Source organism: Oryx dammah, unplaced genomic scaffold (assembly GCF_014754425.2).
Source record: "Oryx dammah isolate SB20612 unplaced genomic scaffold, SCBI_Odam_1.1 HiC_scaffold_25, whole genome shotgun sequence".
NCBI classification, from domain to species: domain Eukaryota; kingdom Metazoa; phylum Chordata; class Mammalia; order Artiodactyla; family Bovidae; genus Oryx; species Oryx dammah.
The window spans coordinates 36,909,132-36,933,090 of record NW_024070209.1 but is presented as its reverse complement, the minus strand read 5'-3'; the positions used below and the strand labels follow the sequence as shown (position 1 = coordinate 36,933,090).

The window sequence follows — 23,959 nt, the reverse complement described above, 5'->3', positions numbered from 1 at the left end:
AGGAATCCCGTAGAAGACATGGAGTAGCTATCATGGTCAACCGAAGAGTCCAAAATGGCAGTACTTGGATGCAGTCTCAAAAACAACAGAATGATCTCTCATTTCCAAGGCAAACCATTCAATATCATGGTAATCCAAGTCTATTTCCTGACCAGTACTGGTGAAGAAGCTGAAGTTGAACAGTTCTATGGAGACCTACAAGATCTTTTAGAACAAACACCCCCAAAAGATGTCCTTTTCATTATAGGGGACTGGAATGCAAAAGTAGGATGTCATGAAACACCTGGAGTAACAAACAAATTTGGCCTTGGAGTACAGAATGAAGCAGGGCAAAGGCTAATAGAGTTTTGCCAAGAGAATGCACTGATCATAGCAAACACTCTCTTCCAACAACACAAGAGAATACTCTATATATGGATATCACCAGATGGCCAACAGTGAAATCAGACTGATTATATTCTTTGCAGCCAAAGATGGAGAGGCTCTATACAGTCAGCAAAACATAGCCAGGAGCTAACTGTGGCTCAGATCATGAACTCCTTATTGCCAAATTCAGACTTAAATTGAAGAAAGTGCAGAAAACCACTAGACCATTCAGGTATGACCTAAATCAAATCCCTTATGATTATACAGTGGAAGTGAGAAATAGATTTAAGGGACTAGATCTGATAGACAGAGTGCCTGATGAACTATGGAAGAGGTCTGTGACATTGTACAGGAGATAGGGATCAAGACCATCCCCAAGAAAAAGAAATGCAAAAATGCAAAATGGCTGTCTGAGGAGGCCTTACAAATAGCTGTGAAAAGAAGAGAAATGAAAAGCAAAAGAGAAAAGAAAAAAGATACACCCATTTGGATGCAGAGTTCCAAAGAATAGCAAGGAGAGTAAGAAAGCCTTTCTCAGCAATCAATGCAAAGAAATAGAGGAAAATAATAGAATGGGAAAGACTAGAGATCTCTTCAAGAAAGTTAGAGATACCAAGGGAACATTTCATACAAAGATGGGCTCAATAAAGGACAGAAATGGCATGGACCTAACAGAAGCAGAAGATATTAAGAAGAGGTGGCAAGAATACATGGAAGAACTCTACAAAAAAGATCTTCATGACCCAGATAATCATGATGGTGTGATCATTCACCTAGAGCCAGACATCCTGGAATGTGAAGTCAAGTGGGCCTTAGGAAGCATCACTACAAACAAAGCTAGTGGAGGTGATGGAATTCCAGTTGAGCTATTACAAATCCTGAAAGATGATGCTGTGAAAGTGCTGCACTCAATATGTCTGCAAATTTGGAAAACTCAGGAGTGGCCACAGGACTGGAAAAGGTCAGTTTTCATTCCAATCCCAAAGAAAGCCAATGCAAAAGAATGCTCAAACTACCGCACAGTTGCACTCATCTCACATGCTAGGAAAGTGATGCTTAAAATTCTCCAAGCCAGAATTCAACAATACGTGAACTGTGAACCTCCAGATGTTCAAGCTGGCTTTAGGAAAGGCAGAGGAACCAGAGATCAAATTGCCAACATTCGTTGGATCACTGAAAAAGCAAGAGAGTTTCAGAAAAACATCTATTTCTGCTTGACTATGCCAAAGCCTTTGACTGTGTGGATCACAATAAACTGTGGAAAATTCTGAAAGAGTTGGGAATACCAGACCACCTGACCTGTCTCTTGAGAAACCTATATGCAGGTCAGGAAGCAACAGTTAGAACTGGACATGGAACAACAGACTGGTTCCAAATAGGAAAAGGAGTATGTCAAGGCTGTATATTGTCACCCTGCTTATTTAACTTCTATGCAGAGTACATCATGAGAAATGCTGGGCTGGAAGAAGCAAAAGCTGGAATCAAGACTGCCGGGAGCAATATCAATAACCTCAGATATGCAGATGACACCACCCTTATGGCAGAAAGTGAAGAACTAAAGAGCCTCTTGATGAAGGTGAAAGAGGAGAGTGAAAAAGTTGGCTTAAAGCTCAACATTCAGAAAACTAAGATCATGGCATCTGGTCCCATCACTTCATGGCAAACAGGTGGGGAAACAGTTGAAACAGTGGCTGACTTTATTTTGGGGGGCTCCAAAATCACTGCAGATGGTGATTGCAGCCATGAAATTAAAAGACTTGCTTGCTCCTTGGAAGGAAAGTTATGACCAACCTAGATAGCATATTCAAAAGCAGAGACATTACTTTGTCAACAAAGGTCCGCCTAGTCAAGGCTATGGTTTTTCCAGTAGTCATGTATGGATGTGAGAGTTGGACTATAAAGAAACCTGAGTGCCAAAGAATTGATGCTTTGAACTGTGGTGTTGAGGAAGACTCTTGAGAGTCCCTTGGACTGCAAGGAGATCCAACCAGTCCATTCTGAAGGAGATCAGTCCTCGGTGTTCATTGGAAGGACTGATGTTGAAGCTGAAACTCCAATACTTTGGCCACTTGATGGGAAGAGCTGACTCATTTGAAAAGACCCTGATTCTGGGAAAGATACAGGGCAGAAGGAGAAGGGGATGACAGAGGATGAGACAGCTGGATGGCATCACTGACTCAATGGAGATGAGTTTGGATAAACTCCGGGAGTTTGTGCTGGACAGGGAGGACTTGCATGCTGCGGCTCATGGGGTCACAAAGGGTCAGACACAACTGAGTGACTGAATTGAACTGAGCAAAACTAACTAAAGCACATAGTGGAAAACAAGACTAAAGCAAGGTGCCAACTGGGGTATAAAGCAATGAAAATAAAACTATGAAATGTGTTGACACTAAAGGAAAGGAAGAAAAGAAAGAAAGAAAAATAGGTATGCAAATGACATAGAGGTAGATAAAGAAGATTTATATATATATTAAAAATTAACTGCAAGGGGAAAAGAACAGTAGGAAAAGCAAATTAAGGAATAAATACAGAAAAAATAATAATAGGTTTAAAAAACTAAAATTCAAAAAAGAGAAACAAACAAAGAAAACAACTCCCCAGAACTGCAAAAGCCCAATATACAGCTAGAGGTTTATAACAACAATAAAAAATGTGACTGAGAAAAAAAAACTTAAAAGCTTAGTTAGATTTCATAGTGCCAATAAAATCAACTACAACAGAAGTGGGAAAAAAGAAAAAATAATCGAAAAGAATCTACAGAACAAGTCAAAACATAAGAATAATGAATGTTTTTCCTGAGTCACTGCTGTCAGAGTCCTTTCCCTTGCTGGGAGTCACAGTCCACTTCATCTGCCTAGGATGCCCTCTAACACTGTTGATCTCTGGACCTGCTGTGGGGGTAGCTCAGATTCTAATCTGCTCCTATTCTGTGTTCTTGTCTCCAATGTCTACAGCTATCAGAACTAGTGCATTTTCTTTTGCAGGGGCTCTCAATGACCTTTTATATATTCCACAGACACAGAGTCTGCCTAGTTGATTGTGTGGATTTAATCTGCAGCTTGTATAGCTGGTGGGAGGGTTTTGTGTATTCTTCCTTAGTCACACTGCCCCGGGGTTACAACTGTGGTTTTATTTCCACTTCTGGATATGGGTCATTCATTGGGGTTTGCTCCTGAGGCTGCCCTGAAGGACTTGGGTTTGCCCCTGTGAGGGCCAGGTGTGGAGGTGGTGCAGCTGCCTGGGTCACAGGGGTTCTGGCTGGGGAGAGGCTACGGTGATGGCAGGAGAGAGGCTATGGTGATGGCTATCCCCCCCCGCCCACTCATGACTCAACTGCATCAACCTGCTTCATGGCTGCCGGTTTTCCTCCATAGGCACTTCCCACCACACTCTCCTTCCTCACATTCCCTCCATCTGTCTCTCCACAGTCAACAGCAGCCCTTGCCCTGGGATTGCTCCACAATCCCCAAACTCCAGCTTCCAGCCACTGTGCCATCTAGGGTATGTACGGCTGCGGCAAGGACTGTCTGATTCTCATTCCATTCAGGCTGTTTCCCTCTCAGCCTTAAATGTTTCTCCTCTGACTCAGACAACTGCCCCGATGTGGGATCAGACCCCTGCTTCAGTCCCCCCATCCGCCGAGGGCAGGTCCAGTCCTACTAACGCTCCCATTTTTTTCCCCTAGTTCCTTCCTCCTACCGAGTTTTGCATGGGTCTATATATTCTTTTCTGCTGATCAGGTGCTCCTGTCCACTCTCAGCTGGTGTTCTGCATGCAGTTCTGTGTCTGAAGGTGTATTCCTGATGTATCCGTGGGGAGAGATGTACTCCACGTCCATCTACTCCTCCGCCATCTTGTTCCTCAAGCATTTTAAACTGACGGTCATCTTGTCAAGTGGAAGTGATGGTTGTTTCTCCTATGCACTTTATGTTCAGTTTTGTACCAAAATTCACTGCTTTAAAACTGCCAGTTAGCTAAAAAAACTTTCTGATTACATTTTCAGTCTCTTTCCGTGTTTAATCTAAAAATCATTCAAGTGAAAGGGTTTTTAGGCAACAGCATATCCCTAATGATTACTTTCCCAAAATCAGATTTTCAGGGTACAGGCAGGGAGTCTCAGAAAAACCTGTGTCTAGGATTTGCCTAAACTTTTGAAGGAAGAAGAGGACAGGATCATTACATAATTAATTCAGTCACATTCTACAAAGCCTGAGGTGCCAGAAAAATTGAAGTGACAACAATAAAACAAAAGAACAAGACGCAAGGGCAGAAAGGGTTTTGAGTCAAATTTCTCTCTCAAAAATGTCACAGTTATGAGTCTCTCCAAAGCAAAAATAAACAAATGGGACCTAACGAAACTTACAAGTTTTGCACAACAAAGAAAACCATAAATAAGATGAAAAGACAAATTTGCAGACTGGGAGAAAATATTTACAAATGGTGCAACCAACAAGGGCTTAAATTCCAAAATATACAAACAGGTCATAAAACTCAACAATGACAAAACAAACAACAAAACAGGGTGGAAGATCTAAACAAACATTTTTCTAAAGAAGACATACAGGTGGCCACCAGGCACATGAAAAGATGTCCAGTTCTGCTAATTACTAGAGAAATGCAAATTAAAACTGCAGTGAGGTACCACTTCACACTAAATGGCCATCACTAAAAAGTCTACAGACAGCAAATGCTGCAGAGTGTGTGGAAAAAATGAAACCCTTTTACATTGTTGGTGGGTAAGTAAGTTGGTACAACTATAATGGAAAACAGTATGAAGGTTCCTCAAAAAACTAAAGATAGAACTACCATATGATCCTGCAATCCCACTCCTGGACTTACATTCAGACAAAACTACAATTCAAAAAGATACATGCACCCCAATGTTCATAGTAACACTATTCACAAAAAACAAGACATGGAAACAATCTAAATGTCCATCAACAGATGAATGGATGCAGAAGATGGGTAATATACACAGTGGAATACTCCTCAGCCATAAAAAGAATGAAATAATGCCATTTGCAGCAACATGGATGGATCTAGAGATCACCAAACTAAGCGGGGTTAAGTCAGAAAGAGAAAAATACCATGTGATATCACTTATATATGGAATCTAAAATATGACACAGATAAACTTATCTACCAAATATAAGTAGACTCATAGGCATAAAGAACAGACTTGTGGTTGCCAAGTGGGAGGGGAGTTGGGGAAGGAACAGATTGGGAGTTTGGGATTAGCAGATGTAGATTATAATATATAGATAGAATGGATAAACAACAAGGTTCTACTGTATTGGACAGGGAACTATATTCAATATTCTATTGATAAGCCATAATGGGAAACAATTTTAAAAGAATGTATATTTATCTGTATGTATATATAGATATACAATATCTATATATATATAAAACAGAATCACTTTTCTGTACAGTAGAAATTACACTGTAAATCAACTATAATTCTATAAAAATTTCACCAGTTATGTTAGTCTGGTGTGCAAAATTAGTGCTATGAGAAGCAGTCCACAAAGTGTATTATCACCAGAACAATCACTTTCAGATTTTATTTTAAATAAGTCTATAAGGAGTAGCTTTGCTTCCTATGTATAAGCATAATTAGCTATAACACATAAATGAATTTTAATTACAATATTTTAATGTAACATATAATTTAAATTATTATATTTACATAGATATAAATAAAATAGAATATAACTTGTTTAAAATGTGAAATGTGAGGTTTATGGATCACAAAATGTTGAGTAGTATCTCTGTTAACAAATGCTGACTTAAATTTGCAAAACCACATATATTTCAGAATGTCAAAAGTAGAAGATATAAAACTTTACTAAAAAGTATTAAAGAGTAAATATATATATAAATATAAAATGAATAGTCTGCACTAATGGACATCAAGAAAATAAGACTTAATTACACTATATATATATATCCTAGATTAAATCTTCATTCAATGAAGCATTTCTTTTGGCCTTACCTTTTTTGAGACAAGGAAATTTAAACAATTTAACCAGTCCAAAATCATCTCCAGACACCAACACTGAACTGTTGTAATTTGCATCCACTGAGTTGATGTCAGTGACATCAGTGTATTTTGGCCAAATTCCACTCACTTCTGGGCCTTTCACACATGTCCAGGAGGCCCAGGGAATCCCTTTGATTTCTTCTTTACTCGTTAAAGACTTCCCAGCTGAAAATAATCAATATACTTTAATATAATGCTACATGTAAATAAAAATCATGTTCTAATTTACTTATTCATTTTTCTCAAGAAGTCTAAAACCTTTGTTTTAAAATGTTTATAAACTAAGGAAACTATAAATTCTAATCTCTTTCCTGAACTGGTGATTTTTTTTCCCCTAGCAGGATTTAAAGAAAGTACAGACTCAAAACTCAAGATATGAGAAAAGAAATGATCACTGTACTAAATCTAATGTCTCAAACTACCAAACAAAGGCAATGCAAAAGAATGCTCAAACTACTGCACAATTGTACTCATCTCACACGCTAGCAAAATAATGCTCAAAATTCTCCAAGCCAGGCTTCAACAGTACATGAACTGTGAACTTTGAGATGTTCAAGCTAGATTTAGAAAAGACAGAGGAGCCAGAGCCAACATCCATTGGATCATAGAAAAAGCAAGACAGTTCCAGAAAAAACATCTACTTTTGCTTTATTGACTATGCTAAAGCCTTTGACTGTGTGGATCACAACAAACTGTGGAAATTCTTAAACAGATGGGAATACCAGACCACCTGACCTGCCTCCCGAGAAATCTGTATGCAGATCAAGAAGCAACAGTTAGAACTGGACAAGGAACAACAGACTGGTTCCAAATCGGGAAAGGAGTACACCAAGGTTGTATACTGTCACCCTGCTTATTTAACTTATATGCAGGGTATATCATGAGAAACGCTGGACTGGATGAAGCACAAGCTGAAATCAAGATTACTGGGAGAAATATCAATAACCTCAGATATGCAGATGATACTACACTTATGGCAGAAAGTGAAGAACTAAAGAGCCTCTCGATGAAAGTGAAAGAGGAGAGTGAAAAAGTTGGCTTAAAGCTCAACATTCAGAAAACTAATATGGCATCCGGTCCCATCACTTCACGGCAAATAGATGGGGAAACAATGGAAACAGTGACAGACTTTATTTTGGGGGGCTCCAAAATCATTGCAGATGATGACTGCCGCCACGAAACTAAAAGACTAGCTTGCTCCTTGGAAGAAAAGCTATGACCAACCTAGACAGCATATTAAAAAGCAGAGACGTCATTTTGCCAACAAATGTCTATCTAGTCAAAGCTGTGGTTTTTCCAGTAGTCATGAATGGATGTGAGTGTTGGACTATAAAGAAAACTGAGCATAGAAGAATTGATGCTTTTGAATTGTGGTATTGGAGAAGACTCTTGAGAGTCCCTTGGACAGCAAGGTGATCCAACAAGTCCATCCTAAAGGAAATCAGTCCTGAATATTCATCGGAAGGACTGATGCTGAAACTCCAATACTTTGGCCACCTGATGCAAAGAACCGACTCATTGGGAAAGACCCTGATGCTGGGAAAGATTGAAGGCAGGAGGGGAAGGGGATGACAGAGGATGAGATGGCAGGATGGCATCACCGACTCGATGGATATGAATTTGAGTGAACTCCGGGAGTTGGTGATGGACAGGGAGGCCTGGCTCGCTGTAGTCCATGGGGTCACAAAGAGTCAGACACAACTGAGCAACTGAACTGAACTGATGTTTATTTGACCTTAATTATTTGGATACACATGATATTATGCTTTGTGTTATTGAGGAAATGACTATTATTAAATTATATATCATCACAGTTACCAACTTTTTTCTGGTTTTTAAAAAGTTTGTTCTGAACTCCTACTTTCATAATTCCAGGAGCCAGAGAAGTGATCTTTTAAAAAACCAGCTTCAATTAATTAATGAAAAAAATGAATGGACTTTGCTGTTTAAAGTGCTACATGATAAAAATCTACCAAATTTTGATGAAATATAATTAGTTGGGGAAAAGAGTCTTGACAATTTTGCTTGCTGTGTTCTTAAGTACAGGGCACAATACCCAGTTTCCACCAGCAGTTAGCAAGGGATGTCCTTTGGGAGCACACAAAGGAGGAAGCCCACAGAAAAGGAATGCTGGGAAAAATGCTTAGTGATACACTATTCAAAAATTCAAAATCAAGACAATTAACTCATACTTTCCCCTCAACAGTAACAAACATTTTCAAATGAACAATCTATAAGAATAAATGCTACTTGCACATTACTGGTGCATTGTCAGACTGGCAATTCTGGACTCTAGCATAGTATTATATCCATTTTTAAGACCATGGAATCAGAGCTGATAGTTTGAATATATTCTTGATCCAGTGTCCCTGCTTAAAGAAGACAGTCCAAGGAAGTAACATGGAAGAGAAAATCCCACCTCTACAAAGATATTTGGAGTTTTATTGTGGATATCAGCTAAGAAACTAGAAATAAGCCCAAAAGCTCAACAGTAGGAGGATAAGAAAGAAAATTATGATATTATCACTGTGCAGAGTGTCATTTGTTTATTGCAAATGACAAACGTGTGTTCCATCTTTTTTCACATAGGAAAATATATATGAAACACAGTCAAGCAAAGAAAGCAGACACAAAGAAATATGCATGCAGTAATGGTAAACTGATGAACTGGCAGGGCAGAGAGTCTTAAAAATGTTGACGTTTTATTATGTTACACCCTGCATATATGTGTGCTTCAGTCATGTCTGATTCTTTGCGACCCTCTGGATTGCAAGCCATCAGGCTCCTCTGTCCATGGGATTCTCCAGGCAAGTATACTGGAGTGGGTTGCCAGGCTCTTCTCCAGGGGATCTTCTCAACCCATACCTCTCACATTTCATGCATTGGCAAGTGGGTTCTTTACCACTAGTGCCACCTGGGAAGTCCATGTTACACCTTATTTCATGGTAAAATTGATTTTTCAATAAAAAATTATGATAAAATTATGTTAAACATTAAAATTTTAATCTTACATTACAAAAAATCATTATTCAAAAATTGAAGAGGTGGCAAGAATACACAGAAGAACTGTACAAAACAAAAAGATTTTCATGACCCAGATAATCATGATAGTGTGGTCACTCACCTAAAGCCAGACATCCTGGAATGTGAAGTCAAGTGGGCTTTAGGAAGCATCACTATGAACAAAACTAGTGGAGGTGATGGAATTCCAGTTGAGTTATTTCAAATTCTGAAAGATTTTCTGTGAAATCTTTGAAGTTCTGTCAAAGTGCTGCACTCAATATGCCAGCAAATTTGGAAAACTCAGCAGTGGCCTCAGGACTGGAAAAGGTCAGTTTTCATTCCAATTCCAAAGAAAGCCAATGCCAAAGAATGCTCAAACTACCACACAATTGCACTCATCTCACATGCTAGTAAAGTCATGCTCAAAATTCTCCAAGCCAGGCTTCAAGCAATACGTGAACCGTGAACTTCCAGATGTTCAAGCTGGTTTTAGAAAAGGCAGAGGAACCAGAGACCAAATTGCCAAAATCTGCTGGATCATCGAGAAAGCAAGAGAGTTCCAGAAAAACATCTATTTCTGCTTTATTGACTATGCCAAAGCCTTTGACTGTGTCGATCACAATAAACTGTGGAAAATTCTGAGAGATGGGAATATCAGACCACCTGACCTGTCTCTTGAGAAACCTGTATGCAGGTCAGGAAGCAATAGTTAGAACTGGACATGGAACAACAGACTGGTTCCAAATAGGAAAAGGAGTACGTCAAGGCTGTATGTTGTCACTCTGCCTATTTAACTTCTATGCAGAGTACATCATGAGAAATGCTGGGCTGGAAGAAGCAGAAGCTGGAATCAAGATCGCCAGAAGAAATATCAATAACCTCAGATATGCAGATGACACCACCCTTATGGCAGAAAGTGAAGAGGAACTAAACAGCCTCTTGATGAAGGTGAAAGAGGAGAGTGAAAAAGTTGGCTTAAAGCTCAACATTCAGAAAACTAAGATCATGGCATCTGGTCCCATCACTTCATGGAAAATAGATGGGAAAACAGTGGCTGACTTTATTTTTCTGGGCTCCAAAATCACTGCAGATGGTGATTGCAGCCATGAAATTAAAAGACTTGCCTGCTCCTTGGAAGGAAAGTTATGACCAACCTAGACAGCATATTAAAAAGCAGAGACATTACTTTGCCAACAAAGGCCCGCCTAGTCAAGGCTATGGTTTTTCCAGTAGTCATGTATGGATGTGAGAGTTGGACTATAAAGAAACCGGAGCGCCAAAGAATTGATGCTTTGAACTGTGGCGTTGAAGAAATCTTGAGAGTCCCTTGGGCTGCGAGGAGACCAACCAGTCCACTCTGAAGATCATCAGTCCTGGGGTCCATTGGAAGGACTGATGCTGAAGCTGGAACTCCAATACTTTGGCCACCTGATGTGAAGAGCTGATTCTAAAAGACCCTGATGCTGGGAAAGATACAGGGCAGGAGAAGGGGACGACAGAGGATGAGATGGTTGGATGGCATCACCGACTCAATGGACTCCGGGATCTTGGGATAGACAGGGAGGCCTGGTGTGCTGTGGTTCATGGAGTCGCAAAGAGTTGGACACCACTGAGTGACTGAACTGATAATACATAAAGTTGTATTTATGACATTTTAGTATTATAAACTAAGCATTACTAAATGAGTATTATGTAAATAAGATGAATTTCTTATAGAAGTTGTAGTGGGGGTTACAAATAATATGTGTGTTTTTTTAATCCCAATTAGCACTTTTCACCAAGTAATCACATAATAAAAGCTTCCAATTATGAAGGACACAGAGAGAGACTAAAGTAATCACAGTAGTTTAGGATTGTGTTCCTCAAATTTTCAGGGTTTTTTTTTTGTATTTTCCTAGTAATTTTTCTTTTTCCTTATCTTTAGGCATTCTCTGTATACAGTCTAGGTATACAGTTGACTCTTGAACAACTCAGGGAGTCAAAAATCCATGTACAACTCAGACCATCTGCATTCATGGTTCTACATCGATGGATTCAACCAACCTCTTAGTATGTAGTACTCTAGTATTTACCACTTAAAAAAAATCTACAGAAGTAGACCCATGAAGTTCAAACCCGTGTTATTCAAAGGTCACCTGAATAGCCTTTGTCCATTATAATAATCCCAAGTTTTTATGCACTGCCTTTTCATTTTATTCATGGTCTCTTTTGTTGTGGAATAATTTTTTATTTTAATGTACTTCAGTTTATGAATCTTTTCTTTGAGAGTTTGTAATCTGAGGGTCTTGTTTGAGAAAATACTCCTTGCCCTCAGGTCCTGAGAATATCCTCATACATTTTCTGCCATGGTTCAGAGCTATGTTTTGCACAAATATTTAATGCCCTTGTGACTTACATGGCATTTTGTAGAAGAGCCGTTCTCCAGCACCATCATTAGTTTGCAAGTATTTGCTATCCAAAGACCAGTCAACATGTGTGATGAAACTGAGAGACTTGTTGCACTCTCCGATTTTCTTATACCTCTGGGCGACAGCGTAGACGTCTACTGGGCCATCGTTGGATCCCACTGCGAGATAAGAACCATCTGGAGAAAATTTCATTTCATGAATGACTTCTTTTCGATCTTTGATATGAACCACTTCTGTCATATCTCTGAAAGAATAAAAAAGCAAAGTGATAAATAGCAAATCTAGGGATAGGAACCTCAAGTCACGCTTTAAAGTTTGTGTGTCACTGAAAATTTGGTAATTAGCCATCTTCTCATACATCACTAAGCAAAGAAAGAAAAGGTTGCTAACCCATTTGGTAATGAGTTATGTGTAGCTGGTAATGAGAATTTAGTGTAATAAACCATGTCAACAGCATTTTTAAAGCTATATAGAATTTGTTATGTGAGATACAGTATCTAAGTTATAGCTTTGTTTCCTTTCTATAATTACAAAGTGTGTAATCCCAAAGAATAACCAAGGTTATTTGAAGGAAATACAAGAGTGGGTCATAATTTTTGTATAGTATAAATAATATCAGATGTTAATAAATAGGAAATGTTCCATTTTGTTAGTGATTATAGGTGGAAAAAAATCTTTTACTCCAGCTCACCTCTAAAAATCTGGTGCTATTAGAGGCGGCTTTCCTTTTCCTTCCTTTTTCTCGTCTCATTAAAAGCCCATAATCTCTTACCTAAAACCCTTAGGACCAGACGTGCTTGGGAGTTTATCACTCACTGCATTTTGGAAAGGTTCACATATATTATGCAATAGCCCCGTAGGAGCTAGGGCAGCGACCCCCTTTTGAACACATTAATATTCTGCAGCAAATCACATGATACATGATTATTCCTACTAAAAGATTAATAGATATGTGTGTAACTGAATTACCTCGCTGTACACCTGAAACACTATAAGTCAACTATACTTCAACAAAATATATATATTGAGAAAAAAATTACATTAAAAAAAAAAGGAGACTAACAGACTGTAAGCAATTTCACATCAGTTCACTGGGTCAGGCTGTGCTGCCAAATAAGTTACCAAAGAACTTCAGATTTTCGGTGTTCAGATCTGGCAATTACAGATAGGGGATTGCGAATCTCCCTATTCAAAACGGCAAATGCATTTTTTCCTGAAGTCCTGGCAAACATTCTGACCTGGAGAATTAATTTTTAACAGAAGCATATCTCTAATGTCATTTTCAATACCCGTAGTACGTGCCTGACTCGGAGAACAATGAAAGATCCGTCCTTCATGCCCAGGGCCAACTGAGATCCATCAGGGCTGAAAGCAACGCTGCGAACTGCTTCCTCCATGTTACAGCGGGCAATCAAGGCATGGTCAGCCAGGCTCCACAGCCTAAGTACAGTTCAAAGTCAAAACAAAACACTTTCTCATAGTCATCAGCCAGCCCAAGGCCAAAGGCCTGTTCATCACGGTGATAGTAACAAAAAAGGACGCAGTAGCATCACACCAGTCTCCTTCCTCTCGGCATGTCTGGGAAGCTGCAAAGGTGTTTGGTCTATCTTTGGGTGATTTTCTCCATTTGAAATATCCAGCAAGAAATAAAACGAGATATTTTCAAAGATTTTGAGATTCAAAAATAAGGAAATTTTACATACTACTTCATACAAAATTATACTTTTCTCTTTGGAGATTAAAAATTGTTCCTGATTTATACCAATGGGTGTTAATAACACTTACAGGATAAGAGGTACTTACTGCTGCTGCTGCTAAGTCGCTTCAGTCGGGTCCAACTCTGTGTGACCCCATAGACGGCAGCCCTCCAGGCTCCTCTGTCCCTGGGATTCTCCAGGCAAGAACACTGGAGTGGGTTGCCATTTCCTTCTCCAATGCATGAAAGTGAAAAGTGAAAGGGAAGTCGCTCAGTCATGCCCGACTCTTAGCGACCCCATGGACTGCAGCCCACCAGGCTCCTCCGTCCATGGGATTTTCCAGGCAAGAGGACTGGAGTGGGGTGCCATTGCCTTGCTGTTATTATTAGTTGTTTTTTAAATATGGGTTTTCTTCTAGAAACTGCGTTATGTAAATATAGACTAAAACGCATATTATGTTTGTCGGTCTCCTGAGCAAGAAAAAGTATCTGAGATGGAGAAGAACATAATGGTACCCCTGCTGAGGAGGATTCCAGGCTGGCTGTACACAGTCATATGCCAAAACTCCTCAAAAATCCCTGGCGCCCCACTACTGACAGGGCTCCTCTTGGCCAGGGGAGGGGGAATACTTCACTGGGCCCCCTGGCTGATGAGCAGACTACTGCTGGAGAAACAGGTCACTTGTAAGGGCAGCTCTTAGAACACCTAATCCAAGCACTTCAGACTGAGAGACCATGAACTAAATATCTGAGGATTCGAAGAAGAGTTTCTATATGACTTGCAGTTGTGGTATGTGACCTCTTTCTGTTACCACTTTAAAGGCAGTCTTCTCTTAATATGTAAATAACAATATCTGTGGTGGGGGTGGGGGTGGCTGAGAATCTACGCTATTGTGATAAAGAGGCAAGAGTAAGTCAAATGTGGTGTTTTCCTAAGTGCATCCTGCCATCAGGAGGGACAGGGGCACCTGTCTTGTCATGTTGGGCTGCCCAGTGGAGTCTGCCTATCCCTGAGGCAGCCTGTGCTACTCAGCTTAAAACTCAGGGTATGCTTTCAATACCCTTTCCATTATTCATAGTTTCATGCTGTTTTTAGCCGTGTACTATTTTAAGCAATGTAAGCTTTGCTCTACTAGCATGAAGAAACCACCACTCCTCAGTAAACTGCACTATCCTTTTAAAGTCACTAAGCTAACCTTTCTCAGTTATGACTTATACCCTTGCTAAATTTCAATACTCAGAGTGTCAAATTCCATTTAATATCTTAGCCAAATTAATGGTTAAAGGGAGTAATACAATTTCTGGCAGTAAGGGCTCTTTACAATTCTAAGGTTCAACATAGTTGTTAAATTACAAAAGCTAAAAACTTTCTTGAAATCCTTTCTATCTGGAGGGGTATGAATTGAGTTTCTTGGATGTTGAATAACTTGGTGGCATTGGTTTGGCTCAGAGTAATGGAAGGGAAAGGAAGAGAGGAAGGCAGTAAGTAAAGAGAAGTAAGAAGCCAAATAAACATTTATAGCACATGTAGAGATAGCTGTAATTGTTTTCACTGATTTTTAGATTGATGAGACTTTAGTGCTGGGTGCAAACTGAAAAATGGATTTATCTTTGGATTTATGCTAATGAATATACTGACTGCATCTTGACTGGATTCACAAAAATACAGAATAAGGGTGGGGAGGGAGAGTAATGACCTTAGGTCTCATGTCCAGTCCTCCTGTTTAGCTATTCAAACTTAGAAGCAGTAATCCATCGATGAATTGGTCAATCAGTCTCTTCCTCTCACTGTCACGGACTCTCTTTCTGGCCTGCTTATTGTTGAGCACATTTAAAGTTCAGTAGTAAATACAAAAACGCTGGATTCAGTGTAACAGCTTTCATCTCACACTTTCAAATCATATGTTCCAGTCTCTCAACAGTCACAAGAACAGAGGAAGCATAGTAGTCTGCTCATTTTATTACTGTCGAGCTCTCAAACAACAAGTGATCCATAGTAAGAACCCCTGAGGCCCTAATAAAATCAGCACATTTTCTTAGGAACCAGCACTTTCCTTTGATTTGAGGACCTTGCTCAAAATTCCACATGAGAATTTACAAAGAAAGAATTAATGACTCTCACGCTAAAGACGACTTTGGAAAATCAGAACTTCAATTCTATTTGAGATATCTAATCTCCAACTAAACTGATAAAAAGTGAGTAGGCTGTGAAACTGCTAAGCTGCCCCCAGAAGGACAGAAGATATGAGGGGGAAATATGACTTTATCACAGATGAGTGAACTCAGCTCACATCTTCAACTGAAAGAAACCTGGAGGCCAATCTAACCAGTGGGAGTGTATTTTCACTTCTAAGAACATTTTCTTGACTTAATATGGGGCCCAAGAAAGATAGCAACAAAAAGAGATCAAGAAGCCAACTGGTGTTAAGTAAAATGTCTCAGCATTCTGTTTGGAAACTGTGAGGTTCTGCACTGTGGGTTATCCTTCTCTTAAAGTAACAAGCAAGCTTGGGCAAAATCAATCTGTCATCCCAGGGAAGTGTGTGAGGTTATGGCAACACAGCTGGGGCCTCACCTGACAGAGCGGTCGTCACTGCCTGTCACGGCCAGTGGCTTCTTGGGGTGCAGGGCCAGAGCCCAGAGCTCCCCCTCACAGTGACCCTGCAGGATCAGCATTGGTTTGTCCCTTTCTCGCACGATTACTTCAAATATCTCGCTGTCCTGGGTCCCTGCTAGGAGGCGGTCTGCTTTCCAGCACACACTCCGGATAGAGAGGCCTGACAAAGAAAATACACGAGTAAAGTAAAAGCATACTTCCACACCATTCACAGATAAAACACCTGAAGTTAAAACCTTGTCAGCAGGAGAGCCTCTACGGTAACATAGCCAAACAATGCCTGGGGGTGGACCACCAACCCACACAGCACTCTGCATTATCGACCATTGCCTTCCCTGTGCTGGCCCCGACCACACCCCTTGTAATCTGTTTTGTAAAGGAAAGACTGCTCTTTCCTGTCTGACTTAGGCTAACTATGTGGTTTCACAGCAAGTGAAGTGAGTGAGTCAAAGTGCTCAGTCGTTTCTGACTCTCTGCGACCCCACGGACTACACAGTCCATGGACTTCTCCAGGCCAGAACACTGGAGTGGGTAGCCTTTCCCTTCTCCAGGGAATCTTCCCAACCCAGAGACCAAACCCAGGTCTGCCGCACTGCAGGAGGATTCTTTACCAGCTGAGCCACAAGGGAAGCCCAAGAACACTGGAGTGGGTAGCCTAACCCTTCTCCAGCGGATCTTCCCGACCCAGACTATCCCCTCCAGCGGATCTGGAGAACCGGGTCAGGAAGACCCGCTAGAGCAGGGATAGGCTACCCACTCCAGTATTCTTGGGCTTCCCTTGTGGCTCAGTTGGTAAACAATCTGCTGTAATGCGGGAGACCTGGGCTTGATCCCTGAGTTGGGAAGATACAGCAAAGTCTATATTAAATATGACAGTAAAGTGAATATAAGAGCAGGAATTGGTCTTAATGAAAACTTAACCTCCTTTAAAATAATTTCCTTCTGACTTGCTATGGAAAAGTTAATAATCACTTCAATCCTTAGGATGCTAGCATTGTAAGATAATTATATGTGGGTGATACTACAGAACAGTTAATTATCATATTAGGCAAGTATAGTATGTATTTGATCAGAACCGAGTCTCATTCTGCTGGATAAACAGATGCACCAAGTCCCAGAAATATGCAAATGAAACTCCAATTTCAGTCTCAGAATACCATCAAACATTTGAAGATGTTATTCTTCATTGACTTAATTTATGGAAACTTCTCTAAAAGTGCAGTACTCCTTTTAAATCCAACCTCCCCCTCATATCATTCCATCCTCTCTAAGTAGATTCTCAACTTGCCTGCCTGAGTTTTGATTGCGTGGACTTCTTGTGGTCTATTCTGTTCCTTACAAGGTACATTATTTATTTACTTACACAGTGAATTTTCTCATGTCTGAATTAGAAGTACATAAGCCATCCCACTTTCACAACTACTTCAAACTACTTAAGGATGTGATAACCTTTAAGATCTGAGCTGCCTCTCCAGTGGGCTTTGTGTCTCTGTTGCAGAAACTAACAGAAGTCAGAGTACCTGGACTTCAGTCCTGCTCTATACCGACTGGCCCGACATCCCAGGGAGACTCCCCTTCTCTCTGGGGACCATAAATGTAGACTATAATTATGGAGACCATGTAATTTATCATCCAAATCAGGACCATTCTGGAAGTAAAGTAGGCTCTAAAAATAATTAAATTTACATTTTTTGAAATATTTATTAACCAAGAAAGCAGCTTTACTATGTCAAAAGACCTATTAAATAATTCTATCAAAAAAATTTCAGATCTATTCAATAAAATTCTAATTACTTTATTGCAGAATGAAAAGGTCTAAGACAGGGGAATGAATAGGCAGACACACAGAGGATTCTTAGGGTCGTGAGAGTCTGTAGGCTCTATAATGGTAGGTACATGTTATATGTGTCAAAACTCAAAGAATATATTAATACAACACCCAGAGTGAACCCTCATGTGAACTATAGGCTTTGGGAGATGATATATCAAAGTAGGTCCATCCACCGTAACCATTGTACCATTCTGGTGGGCCATGTTGATAGGGAGGCTGCGTGTGTAGGAGAGCAGAAGTATATGAGAAATATCTGTACCTTCCACTCAATTTCGCTGTGAACCTAAAATTGCTCTAAAAAGTACAATCTGTTAAAAAAAATTTCAAGACAAATGCTGGACGATAGAAGAGTTAGTTGGTGGTATCTGGACACCCTAACTGAAATCCTCATCTTAACTCATAATGATCTTAAAAGGATCTAATGAGATAATGAATTTATCTACAAAATAGAATTTTTTTTAAGGGATAAGGCTATCCTTACATGAGATAGCTCTCCTTACCCCCTGCTCTGAATGCATTTCTATGTATCTTGAAATGGAAGGAGATAGCACGCAGGCATATTTATTATTCCTGCTGTGAGCAGTAAGTAGCGATACCTTGGCAACGGCTAGTTTCAGGGTCAATCACTCAAAATCCTCCACTGCAAACACCACCTCAGGCTTTCAAGGTTGGAAAGGACAGATGTGTGGGGAAAACAGTCAGGATAAGATGGCAGGCTGACAGGCAGGAGGCTCAGCTGAGGAGAAAAAAATCCTTTTGCTACTGTCCCTTTCTTGTCTGTATCCCCTCCCCTTGCTTTTATTAACATATTCCTATTTCCTCTAGGAGGGGGGTGAATTTGTCATCTCCCTAGCAGGCTTTGCATCAATCTACAATTTTATTACAGGAGAGGTATAAGACTTCGTCCTTGAGGAACAGGAAGAGAGATATTAATTACATTCTAACATCAGCAAAAAAATCAGATACTTTACTTATTTATTATATTTATTGCCCCCCCTTACTAATATCTGTGAAGATAAGAGTTTTCTCAGTTTTATACACCTTTGTGTCCTCCACACCTAGTATAGTGGTAGATACTCAGCAAGAATTGTTAAAAGAATAAGATATTAAAATCATAAACATTTCTTGAGTCTTTGGAGATACCAAGAAATAAAAGACAACCTCCCCATCCTCAATGAGAACATTTCAGAGGATGGATATAGTCATTAGTTTATATACAAAAATATTTATTGAGCACCTATTACATGCCCAAGACTAGTGCTTAAACACTGAACAAGCCAGGCTCATGCCCTTATGGAGTTTGCATTCTAAGGAGGAGCCAGACATTTGTAAGCAGGTATTTACATGCCAAAATCAATTAAAATAATATATATATAAATACACAACAGGGACAGGATAATCTCTTCCACAAATGGTGTTGGAAAAACTAGACAGCCATATATAAAAGAAACATACAAAAATAAACTCTAAATGGATTAAAGACTTGAACCTAAGACCTGAAACCCTAAAACTCCTAGAAGAAAACATAGGCAGTAAGCTCCTTGACATCAGTCTTGGTGATGACTTTGTGGCTCTGACACCAAAAGGAAAGTCAACAAAAGTAAAAAACAAACAAGTAGGAACACATCAAACTAAGAAAGCTTGCTCACAGCAAAGGAAACAATCAACAAAATGGCCAGGCAACCTACCCAATGGGAGAAAATACTTGCAAATCATACATCTGATAAGGAGTTAATATTTAAAATATATAAAGAACTCATACAACTCAATAGCAAAACCCTCAAACAATCTGATTATAAAATGGACCTGAATAGACATTTTTCCAAAGAAGACATGCAGATAACAGGTACTCGAAAAGGTGTTCCACATCCCTCGTCAGAGAAGTGCAAATCAAAACCACAATGAGATATTATCTAACACTTATTATGATGGCTATTTTTTTCCCCTAAAGCTGAGAAGTAACAAATGCTGGCAAGAATGGGGAGAAAAGGTGGCCCTTGTGTACTCTGGGAATGTAAACTGGCACAGCCACTGTGGGTAACAGCATGGAGGTGCCTCAAAAATTAAAAATAGAACTACCAGAGGATCCAGCAATTTCACTCCTGAATGTTATCTGAAGGGAACAAAACCACTATCCGTAAAACGTATCTGTACCCCATGTTCACTGCAACATAACTCACCATAGCCACAGCTTGGAAACAACCTAACTCTTCACCAAGCGACCGATAGAATGTGACATACACGCAGATAATGGATTATTATTCAGCCACACACACAAAATTCTTGCCATTTGGGACAACGTGGGTGACTTCTGAGGGCATAATGATAAGTGAAATATGTCAGATAGAGAAAGATAAATATCATGGGAATATATGTGGAACCTAAAAAAGAAATAACAAAACCCCCAAATCTCACAGATACACAGAACAGATTGGTGATTGTCAGAGACTGGGGTGGGCAGCAGGCAAAATGAGTGAAGGTAATCAAAAGGCACAGACTTCCAGTTATAAAGTAGGTAAGTCCTGGGGGTGTAATGTAAGCATTATGTACATGTACATTTAGTAATACTGTAATGTGTATTTAAAAGTAGCTAAGAGAATAGATCTTAAATGTTTTCATCACAAGAAAAAAATTTATAACTATGTGTAGTGATGTTAACTAAACTTGAGGTTATCATCTAGGGACAAATATACACACACACATCATATGTAAACATTATTTTATATACCTGAAACTAAGGTTATAGTTCATTGTATCTCAATAAAAATGATACATACACACACATATTATACATATACACATATGTATCTCAGCAATATGTTATGTATTTTAACTGTTACCTGTCAGGGAATGTTTAACAGGAGGATTCCTACCTGCTGTTTCTCACAAGTCCTTTGTTTCTTTTTAAGCGGAACAGCATGCTGCTCCCAGGAACTGGGGTCATGGTGTGAGACAGGCTTGAATCTCCTTTAGTAAACATTCTCTTTACGACAAAACTGCTTAGTTTCGATCCGCTTTCTTGAGATATGGATTGTCTCCTGACCTTGTGACCATCATCCCTGTTTCCTTGATAATGGTTACTGTACCTTTGGTTTTCTGATCTTCATCATTGATGAAAGAAACTTCTTGTACTACAGCCTATATATACTCACAGAAAAATCATTAAAGCACCTTTGTTCCATCAGAGCTCGGGTCCCCGTGTCTTTCTTTCTCTCTCTCTCCTGCTGATGGATTGGAGCTCAGAGACCCGTCTTGCTCACTCTCCTGCCCGGGCTTCTAAGACTCTCTCGAGAAGGCGCCCTGTGCCTTCACCCCCCGAAAGAGGGCGCCTTCGTGAGAGACACGAGTTCTGTGTCAGGGACTTGATCGGCTTTCTGCGTAAACCAGGGAGTATCAGCCTCTTTCTCTCTTCACTTTCTTATCGTTGCCTCCGGACCGCCAGGTTCCAGTCCATTAAAGGACCCCAACAGTTATCAAAATATTCAAACCACAGTCCTTTTATGATTTCATTGACTGTGCTAAAGACTCACCTTTCCAAGCAGGCCTGGCACCCACCGCTCTGCTACAAGCATGAGCAGGTGAGTTCTCCCCATGGCCTCGAACTAAATGGCTTGAACACAAGATTCCTCCCTAAGAACCACCAGTGTACAAACCCTTTTCTCCCACCATCCCCACTATTTTTTAACTTCCTGTTTGGGGAACACATTCAGAATGTTCAAGAATACTATAACAAGCAACCTATCACATGGCATTGATACGTTAACATTTAAAAAATATTTGCTTTGTCTTTAAGAGGTTTAGAACAAAGAAGAACCTTCCACCCCAGACTAGACTGACAAAGCAGTCAAGCTATGCAGCACCTAGCTGTATATTCAGACTCTGCCCAGGGAGCTCTTGGATCCTTAGAAGAGCCTCAAGGGGCCTGGCAAGGAAACCACAGGGAAATGAGAGATGAGAGGCAGAGTCTAAGGATCCCACCGCTGCTTTTCCCTTAGTAACTCACAGGCTGTGTTTTATAGCAGATTTCATTTGAAAAAAAGGCTTCCACTGAACCAACCAGCATAAGGGAGGAGCTTTAACATGTAGCAAAAGCAATGAAGTTAAACTGATATGGATTGTTCCTGACTATGAGTAGGGGCAGGGGAGAAGGAGAGAGAGCCAAGGGAGGAGTCATTTCATTTTCATTGTTTACAACATAAATTTAGTGAGCTGTGAACATCTTCCCTAGAGACCAACTCAGGCTCTCCACAAAAACTCAGTTCTTCAAACCGATAAACTCGATTCTGTCACATCAGACAAGTCGATCCCAGGGGTCTACCTACAGAGACAGACAAGACGCTAAGCCACTCTCACTTCCAAGAGAACTATTTAAAAGGGGAATTGCTTCCTAAGGACACCTCAGTGGGAAGAGAACTGTCTTCGAGTTTCCTGATAGCGCCCTGTTTTCTTCATTTCTGAACCTAACTGCTGTTGTGCAGGTCAGACTGGCATTTGTGCGCACACTGTGGAGAGGCAGGTTCCTAACAAGGTTCTGATATGTAGGTCCCTTCTCCCGTCCATCCAGGCTTGGTTTTAGCTTCTCTGACATAAATGCAGAGAACAGTAACCTAACCACAGTTTCCAAGCTAGGCTGGCCGAGGTGACCACTGCACTGGGAAGGAATTAAGCTATCCTTCCCTATCTTCTGCTCTGGGAGTCAGACAAATATAAGGCATTATTTGGAATATGGTCAGAAATTCACCAAGAGTGAAAAGAGAGCCAGGGAAAACCATCCTAATTATTTTAAACCGTAGAAATTCTCTTTTCTTATGAAAAAGTGTGTGTGTTTCAGAGGAAGGCGTTTTGGTGAGGGGTGCACATTTTGAATTCAGTGACCTCCTCTGTCACTAGCTGCACTGTGAGAAGTATGGGGCTCTGGCCTGTGCTTGGTTCAGACAGCCAGCAGATGGCAGTATAGAGCAACCACCCACTTCAACAGAAAAACTCTAAGGCTAACATCAAATTCACACCAGCTCTTTGCCCAGATTTTATATTCAGACCAGGAAGTGGAAAACAGTAACTTTTCAATCTTCTCTGTGACAGTCCTGAAACCTGGGCATGGGGAGATCTAATCCATGAGTATCACGAATATCAACACAGACCTAAAGGACATGGCTTATTTTTCACTAGTTCATTGAACAGTTAAGTACATGGACTGGATTTATATCCCAGATCTGTGACATGGCAAGTGTTTAATCTTTCAAATCTTGGGCTGCCCCACCTGTAACCTGGAGAGAATATTAGCACTCACACATCACAGCACTGTTATGAAGATTCAGGGCAAGCATGTATTCAAACACTGGACCCAATGTCTGGCACTCAGTATCAGTCTGTGTCTGGCACTCAGTATCAGTAAGTATGTTATTGTCATTGTGATTTCAACCAGCAGGTTTTTATTAGATTCGCATCTCCATGGAGAACAGCTTGCTGTGCGTGTGGTCAGATTCTGTCCCCAGGCTGGGGTCAGCACCAGGAGCTGTGAAGTTGCTGCTGCTGTGTCCTCCCTGAGTCTGTTAGTTACAGCCCTGGGTTACAACATATTTGTTGTATTGTTTGTTATCATTTTGATATATTAGCATTGCTGACTCTCAGAAGGAACGGCTGTATCTGACACACAAAGAAAACTATTTGGGGAATAAAATGCTTTTTCCCTCAATTATTTGGGCCAAGAAGGGAAGACTGGCAGTGGGGAGGGGAAGGGAGTTGGTCCTTGTTGTTGCTGTTCAGTCACTAAGCTGTGTCCAACCCTCTGCGACCCCATGGACTGCAGCACTCCAGGCTCCTCTGTCCTCCACCATCTCCTGGAGTTTGCTCAAATTCATGTCCACTGATTTGATGATGCTATCTAACCATCTCATCCCAGTAGCATATTGGACACCTTCCTACCTAGGGGGTTCATCTTCTGGTATCATATCGTTTTGCCTTTTCATGCTGTTCATTCTCATGGCAAGAA

At 40.3% G+C, this 23,959-nt stretch overlaps 1 protein-coding gene across 6 annotated transcripts in view; it reads right to left on the bottom strand.

The window, feature by feature from the left end:
• Positions 1 to 23,959, bottom strand: part of EML6 (EMAP like 6) — a 286,252-nt gene that overhangs the window by 116,852 nt on the left and 145,441 nt on the right. For 5 of the 6 annotated variants that reach the window (XR_005718416.1, XM_040224840.1, XM_040224842.1 and 2 more), the window contains exons 1-2: positions 11,811 to 12,069; positions 6,365 to 6,577 (exon numbers count right to left, since the gene is read on the bottom strand). Coding sequence is in view for 5 of the 6 variants with exons in the window: in XM_040224840.1 (XP_040080774.1) it covers positions 6,365 to 6,577; positions 11,811 to 12,063 (466 nt within the window). In the remaining variant the exon portion in view is untranslated. Of the gene's footprint in view, positions 1 to 6,364; positions 6,578 to 11,810; positions 12,070 to 13,125; positions 13,264 to 16,094; positions 16,297 to 23,959 lie in introns of those variants that run through there. The other variant, XM_040224844.1, reaches the window with a different exon arrangement.